The sequence below is a fragment of the Pelodiscus sinensis genome, chromosome 2 (assembly GCF_052426305.1).
Source record: "Pelodiscus sinensis isolate ZL-2025 chromosome 2, ASM5242630v1, whole genome shotgun sequence".
Lineage (NCBI taxonomy): Eukaryota > Metazoa > Chordata > Testudines > Trionychidae > Pelodiscus > Pelodiscus sinensis.
In genome coordinates, this window is record NC_143053.1 from 18,815,267 (window position 1) to 18,831,252 (window position 15,986).

The 15,986-nt window shown below is 44.6% G+C and overlaps 1 protein-coding gene across 9 annotated transcripts in view; it reads right to left on the bottom strand.

The window, feature by feature from the left end:
- The window catches only part of LOC149525238 (uncharacterized), a 242,928-nt gene that overhangs the window by 100,133 nt on the left and 126,809 nt on the right, over positions 1-15,986 (bottom strand). For 5 of the 9 annotated variants that reach the window (XM_089776167.1, XM_089776168.1, XM_089776166.1 and 2 more), the window contains exons 3-4: positions 14,475-14,541; positions 5,628-5,844 (exon numbers count right to left, since the gene is read on the bottom strand). The exons of 1 other annotated variant lie outside the window; for it this stretch is intronic. In XM_089776167.1, the coding sequence (XP_089632293.1) occupies positions 5,628-5,844; positions 14,475-14,491 (234 nt within the window). In that variant the 5' untranslated portion in view covers positions 14,492-14,541. The remainder of the gene's footprint in view (positions 1-5,627; positions 5,845-14,474; positions 14,542-15,986) is intronic. 3 more of the 9 variants (XM_089776170.1, XM_089776172.1, XR_016348678.1) reach the window with 2 other exon arrangements.

Here is a 15,986-nt window from a genome sequence, read left to right on the forward strand (position 1 = left end):
TGAACAAAACACTTAAACGGCATCTCCTAAGCAAGGATCTCAAAGCACTTTAAGCAAAGACGGGAGGCACTGTTACACCTATCCTCACTTTGCAAAGCTAGAGACTCTGCCAGCTATTTTCAGGGTACATCTTTCACAGCAGTTAAGCCCAGGCTCTTGGTCAGGTGTGGTCCCAAGCAAGACACCATTCACATACAAACACTTCTGAATTTAGTGGCTTTTTCAACTGGAGCTAGCGTGCCCATCCTACACTATAAGATTTTCCTTGGGGCTGGTAACTCAACCACTTAACAAGGAGGATGTGACTAAGCCATTCAAGTGCTGACAGTCCGGCAGGGCTTTTCTATGACTCTCCTCCTGTGCTCAACAGGACACACAAGTTCAAGGGGAAAGAATCAGAGTGACTCAGCTTACTACAGCACGGAGAACATGGGATGTGTGCCCCTGTGAGTCCTTGCACCACTTTGGATGGTGCTGTCACAGTGAAGACACAATAGCACAAGTAGGACTTGGCAATGTGGCTGCTCATATCCAAACTAGGCTAGTCCAAGTGACACAGACCTCCTTCCCCATCCTGTGTCAGTCACCCAAGTTAACTCTGCAGCAAGCAGTGGCTTAGAATCACAGAATCATAGGGTTGCAAGAGACCTCAGGAGGTCATTGAATTTAACCCCTGCAAAAAGCAGAATCAATCCCAATTAACTCAACCCAGCCAGGGCTAGGACTTAAAAACCTCTAGGTCTGGAGATTCCACCACCTCTCTAAGTAACCCATTCCAGTGCTTCACCACCCTCCTAGTCAAATAGTTTTTCCTAATACCCGACCTAGACTTCCCCTCCCCCCCCCCCCCAACACACTCTGCAACTTGAGACCACTGCTCCTCATTCTGTCATCTGTCACCACTGAGAACAGCCTCTCTCCATCCTCTTTAGAACTCCCCTTCAGGAAGTTGAAGGCTGCTATCAAATCCCCCCTCACTCTTCTTTCCTGCAAACTAAACAAGCCCAAATCCCTCAGCCTCTCCTCGCAAATCACGCGCTCCAGCCCCCTAATCATTTCTGTTGCCCTCCACTGGACTCTCTCTAATGTGTTCACCTCCTTTCTGTAAGGGGGGTCCAGAATTGGACACAATACTCCAGATGTGGCCTCACCAGTGCCCCACTGTGAAACAGCAAGAGTGAGTGAAGAACAGCCAGAGGCCCTGTCCTAAATCTTGTGTTCTATTTAGACAACCCTGGACCCCACAAACGGAAGCTGCACTGGAGGTTTGGAGATAGATAGCAGATGACAACTAAACTAAGCCTTTTACAAATACGATTTTTCAATGAAAATAGTCTTTAGAAGGAAATCAAGTATCAGAGGGGTAGCCGTGTTAGTCTGAATCTTTTTTAGAAGGAAATGAAAACCCTGGAGGCAGACCTGTCAATATTCCTGATGTGTCCTTTTAACCAAACTCTTTTTAAAAATGCAAAAATTTCCAAAGCTACTGAAGTTAATGTAACACCTTGAAACCAGTGTAAAGTGAGAAAAAAAAATCAAAGCTTTGCAGTACTAATAGAAACACAAGATCAAGTTTCTGAAAATGAACAATGGCCTGTTTGTAATGAGAGCTCTTCACATCAGCATGCAAGATAAGGCACACCCAGCACTCTCTAAATAGTTAAGTGAGACACTTTGTGCCATTGACACCTTTCTTCAAAAGATGACACTGTACTTCTATTAACACAGGACAGTAGATAGACAAGCCCTTGGCTGGGATGCAACATTTAACTTCATTCTAAACATGGGTAATGTACGCAACAACCTGATTATTCAGTGCTCCTGGTCAGACGGATTGCAAGGTCAGGTCATTCATTGCCTTCTAACTGGGCTCCACAGAAGCTATGCCCTTACCCCCAAAGTAGTTTTCTATGTGGAATTTTTGGTTCATGGATTCCTGGATTTTATATGCAATCTGTTTGTTCCAACCCAAATCTCTTGGTAAAACATTAAAACATCTTGCAAAGTTCCATGTACCACAGGAGAATAAACCCAGATGGAGTCTGGAAATACATTCAAGGTCAACACCATATCTATTGAACTTTTTGGAAAACTCACCTGTAAACAATATGTTCTTAGTCACCATCAGGGATCAAACCCAGGACCTGACCTAAACACATAAATGTCTGCAAAGTCTGAGCTAAAGTCCTAAATCCCCTGGCTAGTGGTTAAGCACAGAGGATGAGAAGTAGCACACACCATACAGTAAATTACACAATACCAGCTTGTTTATGTTCTGAAGGGTGTGTCAAAATGGAGGAGGGAGGGGAATTAATCAAACCAGACAAACATGATGCTGACCTAAGAGGAGCTCTGGGAAGGAGGAGACATAGCCGGAGACAGAGGACCCATTCAGAAAGTGTAAAAATCCCAGGTCCCTCATGCAGAAGGTGTTGAGACAACAGGGTAACATGAACCTGGTAATTTCAGCCCTTTGTAGTTAATTGACAAGATAAAGCCTGCCCCGGTTTATTGTGTTAACACCATTGTGTGTTTTCAGCGGTAAATGTCACCAAGGCAGACCCATGCCATAAGCTAATAGTGACAGGGAGCAGTCATCAAAAGGCAGGCATATGGCATGTCTGCCCCTACTCTAACAGACAGTAACAACCACACACCATACCCCAACCTTCTGCAAACCCAGACGTTTGGGTCAGGCCATTTGTATTCTGCTCTCCGAAGAGACAGAACTGAGCTAGGCTGGCAGGCCCCAGACTGGAACGTTCCCAGAATATGTTAGTTTACAAGTGATATCTGATTCATACTTGGGATGTCAACATTCAGTCAGCTACATGATTAACCAATAAACCTAGGCTTATCGGTTTATCTTATCGACTACATGCATTCCCCCACCCTTGGAGTGTGTCCATGGTGAGCCTAGGCCCGCCAGGACCAGCCTCTGTCTGTGGGGAGCTCGGACCACCTGTGGACAGGGGCTGCTGCCATCCCAGCCTGATCTGTCGGGGGGGGAGGGGGAGCTGGTTTTTAAACTGGCTCCCCTAGCAGACTGGCTCCCGCCCGGTGCTGTTGCCTCTTTATTAGAGGCAGCAGCGCAGGGTAGCAGGGGGTTCCCCAGGAGCAGGTCCAGGAGCACACTGGCTGCTGGTCCCACCCCCAGGGGCTACTGAATAGTCATATAAGATTTCATGCAGTTACTCGGCTATTCAATTGCACAATATCTAACAACCTTAGTTCACACACCATGGAAACAAACCTGAGCTGCAGAGTTCAGGGCAGGAACTGCATCCTTCTTTCCACACAATTCACACTACAAAAGGATTTTCAGAGCCAAGGTTTAGGCCCTGGTCTACACAGTTCCACTGGGCTCCGGATCCAAAATTTCCTCCAAGCATAAAGATGTTGTGGTCCTGGACCCTGCTAGCCTTCACAAAGTAGTTAAGACCAAACCAAACCCACTTGACCCATCTACTAATGCCAAGGAATCACAATCCTGCCTCTGGAGTTTGGCTCTGCTGAGGGGCTCATCAGTGGAAAGGGCACGGGCTGGGTTAACGACTGCAGGGAAGCGTTTCCCGGCTTGCTCGCTCTCACCAGCGAGACGTAAACGGGAGCAGGATTACTTCAGCTAGATGACAAAATAAGCCTGTCTAGGAACCAAACCGTCTGTTTAGGAGCCAAATTCTCCCAGGGGCTATGATCAGAGTTCGGAGAAAAAGAAGCACAAGTCTCCTTCCCTGCTAAGGGCAGAGAGAGCACTTTCCCCTCCCTCTGCTGAGCAAATGGGCAAACTCAGGGCTCCCCCCATCTCTCCTCTTTGACTGATCAGGCCGGGAGTGAGGGTCTGACGTGCAAACAGAGCAGAAGACTGACTGGACAGCTTCTGGGACTCCCAGCTTTGCTGGCACTGCCCCCACAGCATCTGAAGGGAGATCCCCCTCTGGGATCCCATAACCAATTCCTCTGAAGGAAGAGCTGTTTCCCGCCTTCACTTCCAGACAGATAAATAACAGTATAAAACATCCAAACATTGCATAAAACCCCTCTTTTGAAATGTCTTTAAATCTTCTTAAGGGCAGGAAATTTCATCAGACATTTCAACATCTGGGGACAAAAATCCCCAGAGCTCCTATTTCTGCTCCTAGGTACTCCACCCTGATCACGTCGGAACAGCATTCTTTTTATACACTGCACACCCATATATCTTGTCTGCATTGAGCCTGATGCTTAGGGAAACACGTTTCTTTTGGACACGATTCTCCTCCTGTTCATCTAAATGGGCAGACACCACAGCAAGAGCAGCGTAATTGAAACCATAAAGGGCCCTATCATGACTAGCACAGAAGCCTGTGTCAGCTGCCACCAAACTGCCCCTCTTATTTTGATCTACTTTAGCCACTGATCAGGAAAAAGTTATGCAATGATTTTTTCAATGCAGAAATTCATGTTATCAGAAATGTGGGACATGTGCCAGCCAGCTCTCAGTTTGCTACATGTTTCTGGATGGCTAATACAATGGGAACAGCCACCGTTACTAATAAAAGTTGTCCTCAGTTCGAGGAAGGGCCTAGCACATATGCCTAGGGGAAGAAAAGTTATTTTCTAACAGTTCTACTGATATCATGTCCATTGCAAATTTCTCTGCAAACAAACCAACTTGGGTTTAACACTGTCCGTTCCGTTTACATGCTACCACCCAACCAAGCAAGAAGTGTGCAGAAACACCCCCAAAAGTTGTTAATCCATTGTAGGGACACCCGTGATAACACAGTGTACAACTCCCACTTGTCACACTGTAGCAGCACCTAATAAAACTTAGCCCCAGAACTGCCAATGCTTCTTGCTAACCTCTTGATGCAATTACACAGAAAAAGAAGCCACACAAAAGGAAACCATGTTGGATACAGGAGAACTAAAAGATGCAGAGTGTGGCCCCTGGAAAGCATGACAAGCAAGAACCAACTTTAATGGAAATTTAGAAAGCCAGGGACTTGTCTACACTAAAAAACTGCACCATTTTAACAATGCCTATTTCATTAAAGCAGTATAATCTTGCCCTGCCACCACCGCAGACCCCACCCCAGATAGTGTGGGTGCAATTACACCAGCATAGCTTACTCCTGTATGGAGTGAGAAATAAACTATGTGCTATATGACACCTGTTAAAACTGCATCCACTCTAGGGCTGTACCAAATAAACTATGTGGTATATGACACCCTCAGGACTGGACTGGTGCTGAAAAAGAGAATTTGCTGAATCACGGAGGGTTATTATCTAGGAGGGTTATCATCACGCTTCCACTGCTTGCTGGGCTCTCTGAAGACATTTGAGGGGGGGAAATAGAGTTAAACAACAGCACAGAACACAGAGCCAGGACTGGTGGCTGTAAACAAACTTTATGGGACCACAGGAAACTTGGCCGCACCCATGATAGAAGACATCCAGGTAACTAAAATTGTACTGGACCACAGATGCTGCCAGAACAGAGAGCACTGGAGTAGAAAGGTTCAACCTGTCCATTTAAAATCACATCCTAACCAACATAAAAGGGAAATTGCATAGTGTTCCTTTCAGAATTATTTTTGGGGGCATTCCCCAAATTAGCAGGGGACAATGACGAAAATCCTACCATAAGAAAGTTGGGGAAGAAGAACATTTTCACCTTTGCTGAATTCTTGCAGGAGCAAAATTGCTGATCTACTGGAAAGCTGATCCAGATTCGGTGAACCTCGCTGACTGGGAAACAGCCCAAGAAAGAATCCAACACAGTAGCTTGGCAACTTTCATTTTCTTTTGTTTTCCTTTGGTAGAAATCCTTCATAGAAAAATCTCTGAAATTCATGAACCTGGAGACAAACAAAATTATGAAAACCGTGCACACAGCAAAAAACGACACATTAAAATGAAAAGGGGTCTTCTTTATTTGTAGACTGCATTGGGACAGCTACGCTGATGTAGCGACCGTAATGTCAACTAGCCCTGAGGCTCTAAGGAAAAAAAAAAATCACACAGAGGCAGGCTTACAGAGGATGAACTCTAGGCTCCCTCTGGATTAGGAAGGATCCCCAACACAATAGCTCACAGCAGTAATACTTCACCATTACACAACACCCTTCTCCAATTAAGGATGTCAAAAGAACTATTAATGCTGACTTAAAGGCTTGTCTACATGGGGATATTTCCTATGCTAGTTACAGCACTATAACTCTCCATGTGGACACTCTTGTTCTAAATTACCTAAACTAGCTCGCTTATTCGGGGACAAGAGTATCCACATGAGAGTTTATATTGGTAAAGCTATAGCAGCATAACTAAACTTAAATAATTGCTCTGGTAAATTCCCCTGTGTATATAAGCCCTGAGTTTTACAACATCTCTAAGTGTTGAGTCTCAAACAAATTTTACAGATACACTAACAAAAACAGGTAATGTTCACCTTGACCTGCTAACACATACAGCCTCTTGTCCATACTAGAAGGGTTTTTAATCACGTCAGTTGCTAGTACAGGTTGCAGCCCTAACGTCTGCGATTCTCTGGTTCGGCAACACCCGTGGTCCGGCATGATCAGAGAGTCCTGGAACGCTGCAGAGGGGTGGGGGGCCGGGTGCCTGAGAGTGGCTCAGGTGGGCTGTGAGGGCGGGGACTGCATAGCTCATCTGGAGTGCAAGGGGTCACCATTCCAGAATCCATTCTTGACATTTTTGTGTAACATATTGCAGGGTTTCAGTACAGGAATGCAGGACTCCAGTTTCTTCTAACTTAGCAACCCATCCTGCTAGGATGCAAGGGTCATGGGGTTTAACATGAGAAAAGGAGAGACATGTCCAAGCACTAGTGGGCCACATTCTTACCCACACTGAAGCACCTTTAGTTTACACCAATGGAACTTTCACTTTGCTCTATAAAGAAAATATTGGCAAATGCTCTTTTACCTCCCATTTCTCCGTTACCAGTAAGCCTGCCTATTGATGCACTGCCAGTCTCCATCCTTACCATGACCCACCGCCTGGTGAAACTTCTAGTCACCCCTTCAGCACCTCACATCTGGATCACAGCAAAGTTTCTCTCACTTATAGTCTCCGTAAAAACCTCCCACTTCCATAAATACCCAGGGGGAAGGGGTCCAAAATGTGGTGCCAGACTCAGACATTATCTCATCCTATCTCCTGAAAGTCACGTGAGCTTGGGGAAGAAAGTAACTGCAGGGAAAGGTTACCAAAAATCCAGCCCTTAAGAGCAACAGCAAGCAGCTTCAGCTGGACAGGGTCATTTGTGCCCAATGGCTTTTCTCATGAGATAGCCTGGACATTTTCTCCCGTGTGGATTGGCCACTTCCATCAACTCCCTCCTGCCCCAACTCACACTATCTTCATGTCAATCACACTCTATGCTCTCCCTTCCCCTCCTCCCAAAGCCCTCCGACCTGTCCCTTCTTCATCTTTCCATTTATCACAATTCCCTCAACTAAACCCCACCCTGAAAAATTATAAAAAATAAACCACCACAAGTATCATGACATTTCTAAACCCTCCTGCTGTTCACATGGCTTGTGTGCAGGGCTCAACAATCTATGTAATCTACTCGCCCATGGCGAGTAGATTACAACCCAGAAGAGCCAGGTTTGGGCGATGTGTATATGCATAGATCACCGGACAGCGTGGCTGGCAAGCGGGGCTCGACGCAGCTCGGCAAACCCTGCTTGTGTGTAATCCCTTCCCCCCAACCCCATCTCTGTCCTGTCTATCTATATTGTAAACCCCTTGTGCCTAGTACAACACGGTCCAGCTTTGTTTGGAGTCCTTAGGCAGTGCCATAAAACAAATGAACAATGGAGAAGGGGCAGGGATAGCTCAGTAGTTTGAGCATTGGCCTGCTAAACCCAAGGTTGTGAGTTCAGTCCTTAAGGAGTCCATTTAGGGATCCAGGGCAAATCTGTCAGGGATGGTACTTGGTCCTGCTGTGAGAGCAGGGGACTAAACTCGATCTCTCAAGGTCCCTTCCAGCTCCATGAGATGGTACATCTCCATACATTAGATCTGAATTTCCCTGCAGGAAAACACCACAATGGGCTCCCTATTTGTACCCATCCCCACTTCCAATTCAGAATTCCCCTCCTGGGTTTCCATCCTGCCTTTTCCTCACATTCACTTAGGGTATGTCTAGACTACATGCTATGCCTCTGGCAGAGGCATGTAATTAGACATACCAACATAGTCAATGAAGCGGGGATTTAAATATCCCCCGCTTCATTAAAATAAAAATGGCTGCTGCATTGTGCCGGCTCAGGTGATTCTGCCATGCCGACAATCACCTGAGCCAGCACAACACAGATGATACCAAACTGGGTGGGGTGCGACTTCTTTGGAGGATAGGGACATAATTCAAAATGACCTTAGCTAGTTAGAGAAATGGTCAGAGGTAAACAGGATGAGGTTTAATAAAGAGAAATGCAAAGTGCTCCACTTAGGAAGGAACAATCAGTTCCATACATACAAGATGGGAAGCGACTGTCTAGGAAGGAGCATGGCAGAAAGGGATCTAGGGGTCATAGTGGACCACAAGTTGAATATGAGTCAACAGTGTGATGCTGTTGCAAAAAAAGCAAATATGATTCTAGGTTGTATCAACAGGTGTGTTGTAAGCAAAACTCGTGAAGTCATTCTGCCGCTCTACTCTGCACTAGTTAGGCCTCAGCTGGAGTACTGTGTCCAGTTCTGGGCGCCACATTTCAAGAAAGATGTGGAGAAATTGGAAAGGGTACAGAGAAGAGCGACAAGAATGATTAAAGGTCTAGAGAACATGACCTATGAAGCCAGGCTTCATGAACTGGGCTTGTTTAGTTTGGAAAAAAGAAGATTAAGGGGGGACATGATAGCGGTTTTCAAATATCTAAAAGGGTGTCACAAGGAGGAAGGAGAAAATTTGTTCCTCTTGGTTTCTGAGGACAGGACAAGGAGTAATGGGCTTAAAGTGCAGCAGGGGAGGTTTAGATTGGACATTAGGAAAAAATTCCTAACTGTCAGGGTGGTCAAATATTGGAATAAATTGCCAAGGGAGGTGGTGGAATCTCCCTCTCTGGAGATATTTAAGAACAGGTTAGATAGACATCTGTCAGGGATGGTGTAGGTGGAGCTTGGTCCTGCCTTGAGGGCGGGGGGCTGGACTCGATGACCTCTTGAGGTCCCTTCCAGTCCTATTATTCTATGATTCTATGAACACGGTGGCCATTTTTATTTTAATGAAGCGGGGGATATTTAAATCCCCGCATCATTGACTATGTCAGTATGTCTTATTTACATGCCTCTGTCGGCAGAGGCATGTTGTCTAGACATACCCTTACTCTCCCCACCCCTACCATCCTTCTCTCCTACCCTTCACTCAGTCTCATCTGATTCCACAGCTGAGAGTCACCCTACATTCACTGCAATCTTTGGCTCAGAGCCATCAGTGCATGCCCTATCTTATTTTTCCTCAGGAAAAGAGAGTGGGAATAAACCCTCTAGCACTTCACCCTGATCTCCTGCAGCACAAACAGGTGCCCTACACAAAAGAGCTTCTACCTTCTGACTTGTATCCTTAGACCTTGGCAAACAGACAGGCTTACAATCAAAGTGACAGTGAGGTCGTAATAGTGACAGCATGCACAACAATTGGTGGTGTTTTATCGAGATAAAAATAAGAGGGAGGGTCAGAGGGCCAGGAAGGAGAAAGAAGAAATCAGAGAAGGTTACCAAATTTAATTATCAGATCACGGAAAGTTATTTCCAGTTGTAACGATCATCTTTCAAAATGTGGGTATGCTTGGCCTGAAGCCAAACATGCCACTTTGCGCAGTGATCTAGCCTGACTTGTAAGCTAAGGTCAGGCCTCACCTGTACTTTCCTAGGAGATCTTTGAGGAAAACTCAGGGGCTAGAGACATAAGGGTTCAACAGAGGGTTTTCCTCCCCTTGAATCAACACTGAAGCAGTGTCTGAGCATGCTGTTAAGGGGCATTGTTCTGCTGGAAGAGCTATTTTTAAAATAAGATGTAAGCAATAGTCTTGATATCAAAACCCTTAAAGAGCTCTTGACCCATTTAGTGAGAATTATGGGTGTAGCCCTACTGTTGAGGTCAGATTCTTACAGGAATAATTAATTCCTCCTTTCCATCATAAAGGCACTACAGGCATGTTCCCTAGAGAAGACACGCACACATGCCTAAAAAGATGTAAAGAACTTCAGGAGCCTTCTGGGAAAATAGTACTAATAACACTAGACAATATTATTTCTGTATGGTCAACAATATACTAAGTACTTTACAGACAGGGTTACTGCACCCAATAGTTTATAATTTACATCAACAAGATGAGGGAAAGGAGGAGGAGAATGGAAAATGGTTTGTTGGAATGACAAAATTTAGCTTACTATTAATTAGTGCTACTTTATTTATTTTTACTATTAATATTCAAGATTTGGGGTAATAATTGTCTGTTCTACCCAATGTTTTCAGAAGAGAACAGATGAACCTGAAATGTAACCAGAGCACCAGAGAAATCTTCTCAGTTTGGATAACAGCACAAAGTTTTCATAACTTTCCAAACCCTTTTATACTCTCATTTTACTGGATTATTTAGTAACCGTCACAAGGGATGAATTACACACGCAATGTAACTCAACACCACTATCCCCAATAGGAGCTTAACTGGGAGCTCTAAGCCAGGTGCTGATCTTGGTTATTTTAGCCCCTTCATTCCCACAAAACAGAAACCACAACAAAAACCTCAAGTGAAATTGGCCTAATCTCGCCTGGAGATTTCCATTTCAATCCTATATAGGTGCTATTTGAAGCTCCATGAAAGGAACATCTTAGATTTAAAAAAAAAAAAAAAAAAAAAAGTTTTTCAGTGGAGCATAGCAGTCAAACTGATTTCAAAGCCAGCATCGCTGGCTCATCAGGAATTCATTAATCCTTGGAGTACTAGGCTTTGCCATAGTGCCAGCCAAAGCAGCGATCAGTAACAGCTAAGAAACGGAAGGAGAGCTGGGCCCTTCCAGCCCTGTATTCCATCTTCTGACAGAGGCCAGTGCCAGATGCACTGGGGGAATGAACAGAACAGGCAATTATTGAGTGACTCATCCCATCATCCAGTCCCAGCATCTGGCTGCCTAGTATGTACCTGCTGTATATTATGTGGGGCACTATGTAAGGTACTTTATACGGCCACCATCACTATATATTAGTGCCTTGCAGCCCAACAGCTGTATCTTCACAACAATCCTGTGAGATTAAAAAAAATGCTACTACCCTCATCACACAGGTGGGAAAGTGAGGCACAGAGCGACCGTGTCAAATTTACAAAAGTATTTCAGTGATTCAGGGGCCCAAAATCCATTGAAATCACATCTACTGACAAAATTATGGCAATGCAACATTTTAAGAACCAGGTGTATGGTTACTAAGTCACTTAGATGCTTCTGAAAATTTCACGTTAAGTGCCTACAGTCACACAGGGTGTTTGCAGCAGAGCTGGGAAGTAAACTCCTGGCTCTCTAGCCACAGACGTGTTCCCTAACCACTGAGATACCCTTCTTCTCTGACTAAATCAGGGGTGGCCAACGCATTAAACGAAGAGGGCCAAAACAGTGGCGGAAAAAATGCAAAGAGCCGCACCAGAATTGTCAAGGGGAAGAAAAAGAAGAAAAGAAAGGGGGGGAGGAAAGCCCCCCCCAGAACTGTCAAGCAAAAAAAAAAAAAAAATGGAGGCTGCCCCTTTAAGAAACAAGAATAAACTTTTTGGCCATATCAGGCTCCTGTTGACAGCCACCATTTTGGGCACCATTTTGAATCACCACCATGGTGAGCACAGGGGAGCTGGGAAGGGGAGCCAGGGGCAGGGAAGGGGCTGTTTGGGTGGGCAAAGGAGCAGCTTCGCGAGCCACACTTTTGGGGGAGAGGAGTCGCATGCAGCTCGTGAACCACGGGTTGCCCACCCCAGACTAGATGCTTATAAAGCTCAGAGGATTGTGTACAAATCTTATTTTGACGAGGGAAGAAGCCTGTGACGGATAAGAGGAGTGGCTGGCCTTTTCTGAACATCCCAGCATTCAGTGACTAAAGGGTTAAATTCAGGGTGCTAGTAGGGAGGCAGGAGTGCCAACAGGAGAGGATGTTGAGATTGGAATTGAAAGATATACCTGCCTGTTATTGTTCTCTGTGTGAGTTTTAAGCCAGGAGTTGGGGGAAACCAGATGAATTGAACCAGAAAGAACTGCCATGCCTACAAAGAATTCTGGGCATGGAAATGGACTGGACCTTGAATCACAGATCACAAGTAGATAGGGAAATGTCTATTTAGACAATCAGATTTACTTCTTTGTTTTGTTGTTTGGTTAAACTTCTCTGCGCTAAGTCCATGTGTGCCCCCACCTCCTCCCAATTGTACTTTAAGCTGTATCTATCCCAGGGATGGAATTTTCTCTGTGTTTTTAAATTGTTCTTTTCTCAGTTCCTTTAAAACACCTAGCAACCAAGGATGCTTTATCAAGTATATCTTTTTGTTTTGTTTAATAAAATCACTTTTTAAGACAATGATTTGATTCTTGCATTCTAGAAAGTAATAAGAAGTCTGAGAGGTCAGCTATCAGAGATTGCAGTCAGTCTGTGCTCAAAAGAACTTGGGGGTACCCCTCTGGAAGAAGTCCAAGTGCTGGGTTCAAGAAGAAAGAGGTGTTTTGTGGTTTTTATGGTTTCACTTGATGGTGGCAACTACCTCCTAAGACCAGGGAATCTGAGATTCTCTTGTGGCCCGTCTTCTGTACTTGGAGTGCCAGGGTGGCGAACAGCCTTGAAAAAGCCAATTTCCATCTTTTTTATATATAAAGAAGCAACAGAGGGCAGAAACTTAATTTAAAAAAAATCCTTTTCATGTCACCATTACAAATGTTCCATGAGTTTCCAATATAATTTGGATCTCTTCCCACTTATTGTTTGCTTGATAGAAAAAAGATGCAATGAGTTAGTGTAAGGGAAGTTTTAAACTCTTTGGACTCTGGACAAAATTGCCAGCAGTGTTTACTGATTTTGCATGCCTCCCTCAAGTGTCCAACTCCACACACCTTAACAGGTCCTGAATTCGAGAGACCAGGTGATTCTCAGATTTTTCTGAAAATCAGTCCCCTTTTAGGTATCTCAGGTTGGACCCACAAAGTTCAGGGCATGCAAAAAAAAAATCACTAGCACTCGACAACCTTGACCTAATTTCTTCTCAACAGTATTTTTGCTGCACTCAGCTCAACAGACCCAGACCTTGATCAAGATCTTTAAGAACGATTAACAGAGAAATAACAAAAATCAACAAGACAATCTTAACACAATTTTTTAGTTGCTTGGATAGCTCTCACTCATTTCTGTGTGTAAAAGAGGATCTTTAGAGGCCCTCTGAGGAGGTGAGCAATTTCTGGGGCATGGAATCTGAGCAGAATCTATTTTGCCATAATCCCTGAAGTGTTACACTCAGCCATTAGGCAGCCCTGTGAATGCAAAGGAAATCAATAGTAGGAACATTCACAAAGGGCGAGATCTTTGGGGAAAGGACTAGGTCTTTAATCTAACACACTTTCAGACACTTGGGAATAACATACACTACATCTCAGACTCAAGCCATTATCTGCTCCACTATGTGTAGCTGGTTTTGGATACAACCTCATTGGAGCAAAGGCCAGTTGTAAAGCACCAACCCCACTACAGGTGACCAGTGAATTAATAACCATCATTATAATTATCCAAAGGGTAAATGCAATGACTTCCTGCAGTGTAGAGACACTCTATTAAATACTAATTATTGGTGTTTTGTCAATGATGAGGCTATGAAATTGCAGCAACCTCAGCAGGCCAGCAGAACAGACAAGACAGGAAGTCACCCTTAATTTATTTAGCTACAGTTCGACAATTCCTTTCTGCCTGTTTGGAGCAATAAACCACATGCTGAAAGAATGGTAAACAACATTGATTGCCTTCTTCTCGAGCTGCACCCCGTCTTTGTCCTGCTAGGCAGTAAAACAAAAGGGCCGATAGGTCCTTGTGGTCTTTGGGAAAAGAACTGAGAAATAGAGGCTGAGAACCAGACACACTTGAATAAAAAGGAAAATACTGGGGCACTTGACACTGCTTCTGGTTAATGAACTTTCCCATCCTCCTCTCTTTCTCTTACCCTCCCTCCCATAAAGACATTGTGTGTTGGGGGCTTTGATATTCAATACCCATCTGCTAGCCACTGCACATGGACCCCTCACATCTTCTGCTTCGAATGAGCAGGTCAGTTTTCTCACTCGTACTGTGATCTGACTGTGATATCATGGGCAGTTATTGCACAGGGTTCTGATTAAGTCATATTAGCCCCAAACCACTCCCACAACAAACAGAATACACCCAGTTTCACCATCTAACCCCTCTCTAATGTCACCATCTTCATTTTAGTTCAACAAAACAACAGACCTGGTCCTCTCTCGCATGTCTACACTGTGATTGTGAGGCACCTTCCCAGCTGCCGTGTGGCCATACCCTAGGAGAAAAGTGTAAGAGGGTTAGGTGGTGTTACTCTATCCAAGGTACACAGAGCAGCCAATATTCCTGAGGGTTTGGAGAAGGATCTCTCCATGTGACATACTTGAGATTCGCCCCTCCCCCCAATGTCAGAACAAGCGTCTTACCCTTCTTTCAGCCTCTTGGCTGAGGCCCCACTTTTCCCTCATGCTCACCCAGCTCACCCTCCTTCCCCAACTCCCTCACCTGCACATGTAAAATGGACTCTACAGCCTCATGATCTACCACAACATTCCTCCTCTCAGATTCCCACTCATACCCCCTTTGTTCCCACCTACAACCTTGAAGCCTACAATTCCCCTACAACCTTTTATTCTTCATTCAACATATTCTGTAGGGAAGCAAGGGTATGGCAAGGAAAGGGGGAGAATGTTGGAGAGTTGTAAGAAAAGGAGTAATCTAGGCCTGCGCATGTGTAGGCTCTACAGGGACATACGGGAAAGAAAAACAGTAGGGTGGCTGACAAGGAAGCATGGGAGATAGCCCTGTAGGAAAAGAGATAGAAGATAATACATACCACTAACAGCCAGCCACATAATCATCAATATAAATAGACATTTGGTTTAAAAAGCTGGACAAAGCCCTCACACAAAAGCTTTGTTAACTTTGAGGTAAGGTGTATGGCCTGCATGTCCCATCTACACAACTACTAAAAAGCAAGGAGATAAATGACTCAGTTATTGAACATTCAAACATCACTTTCCCTTTTCAAGCCCAGCTACCCTCCTCCTTTACCTGCAGATCTTCTCTCTCTAGCTTCTTCCTGGAAATGGCCATAATAAGCCTTAACTCTGACCACAAAATTCACCACCACACCACTCAGATTCTAATTCTCTGCCTCCTTCAAGAGAACTGTAAATTGAAGACACCCTTCACCGAATACAAACAACAAAAAAATAGATCTCACAGCTACGGCCTGCAATCTGCCCACAAGCTTGCTGAGGTTGCTGCAATTTCATAGTCTCATCATTGACAAAAGAAAATTGGCCCTCAATCTATTTATGAACTTGTGTGCATTCACACGTTACATAAGAACATGTTTGGTATACAGTATCTCTATTCCAAAACCTATACGGTACAACTTACAACCACCACACTACCATAGAATCAACACACATGGATGCTGTTGGCTGTTCCAGAAAAGAGCAGAGAAACTCAGGCTGTGGGTGATGGGTGGAAGAGAACAGATAGAGAAGAAAAAATGGGAGTGTAGATGGGGGAACTGACTGACTTCGCCATTTATTCCCTTGCTTTTCAGGGGTTTTGTTGATGTGATAGGGCATCTAGCAACATCAGCTCTGGAGTAAAAATCTTCTAATGCAAGAACTCCCTCCCTAACCCCTCAGACAGAAGTTATGGCCTATGATATGCAAAGGATCAGAATACATGATTTAATGGTCTCTT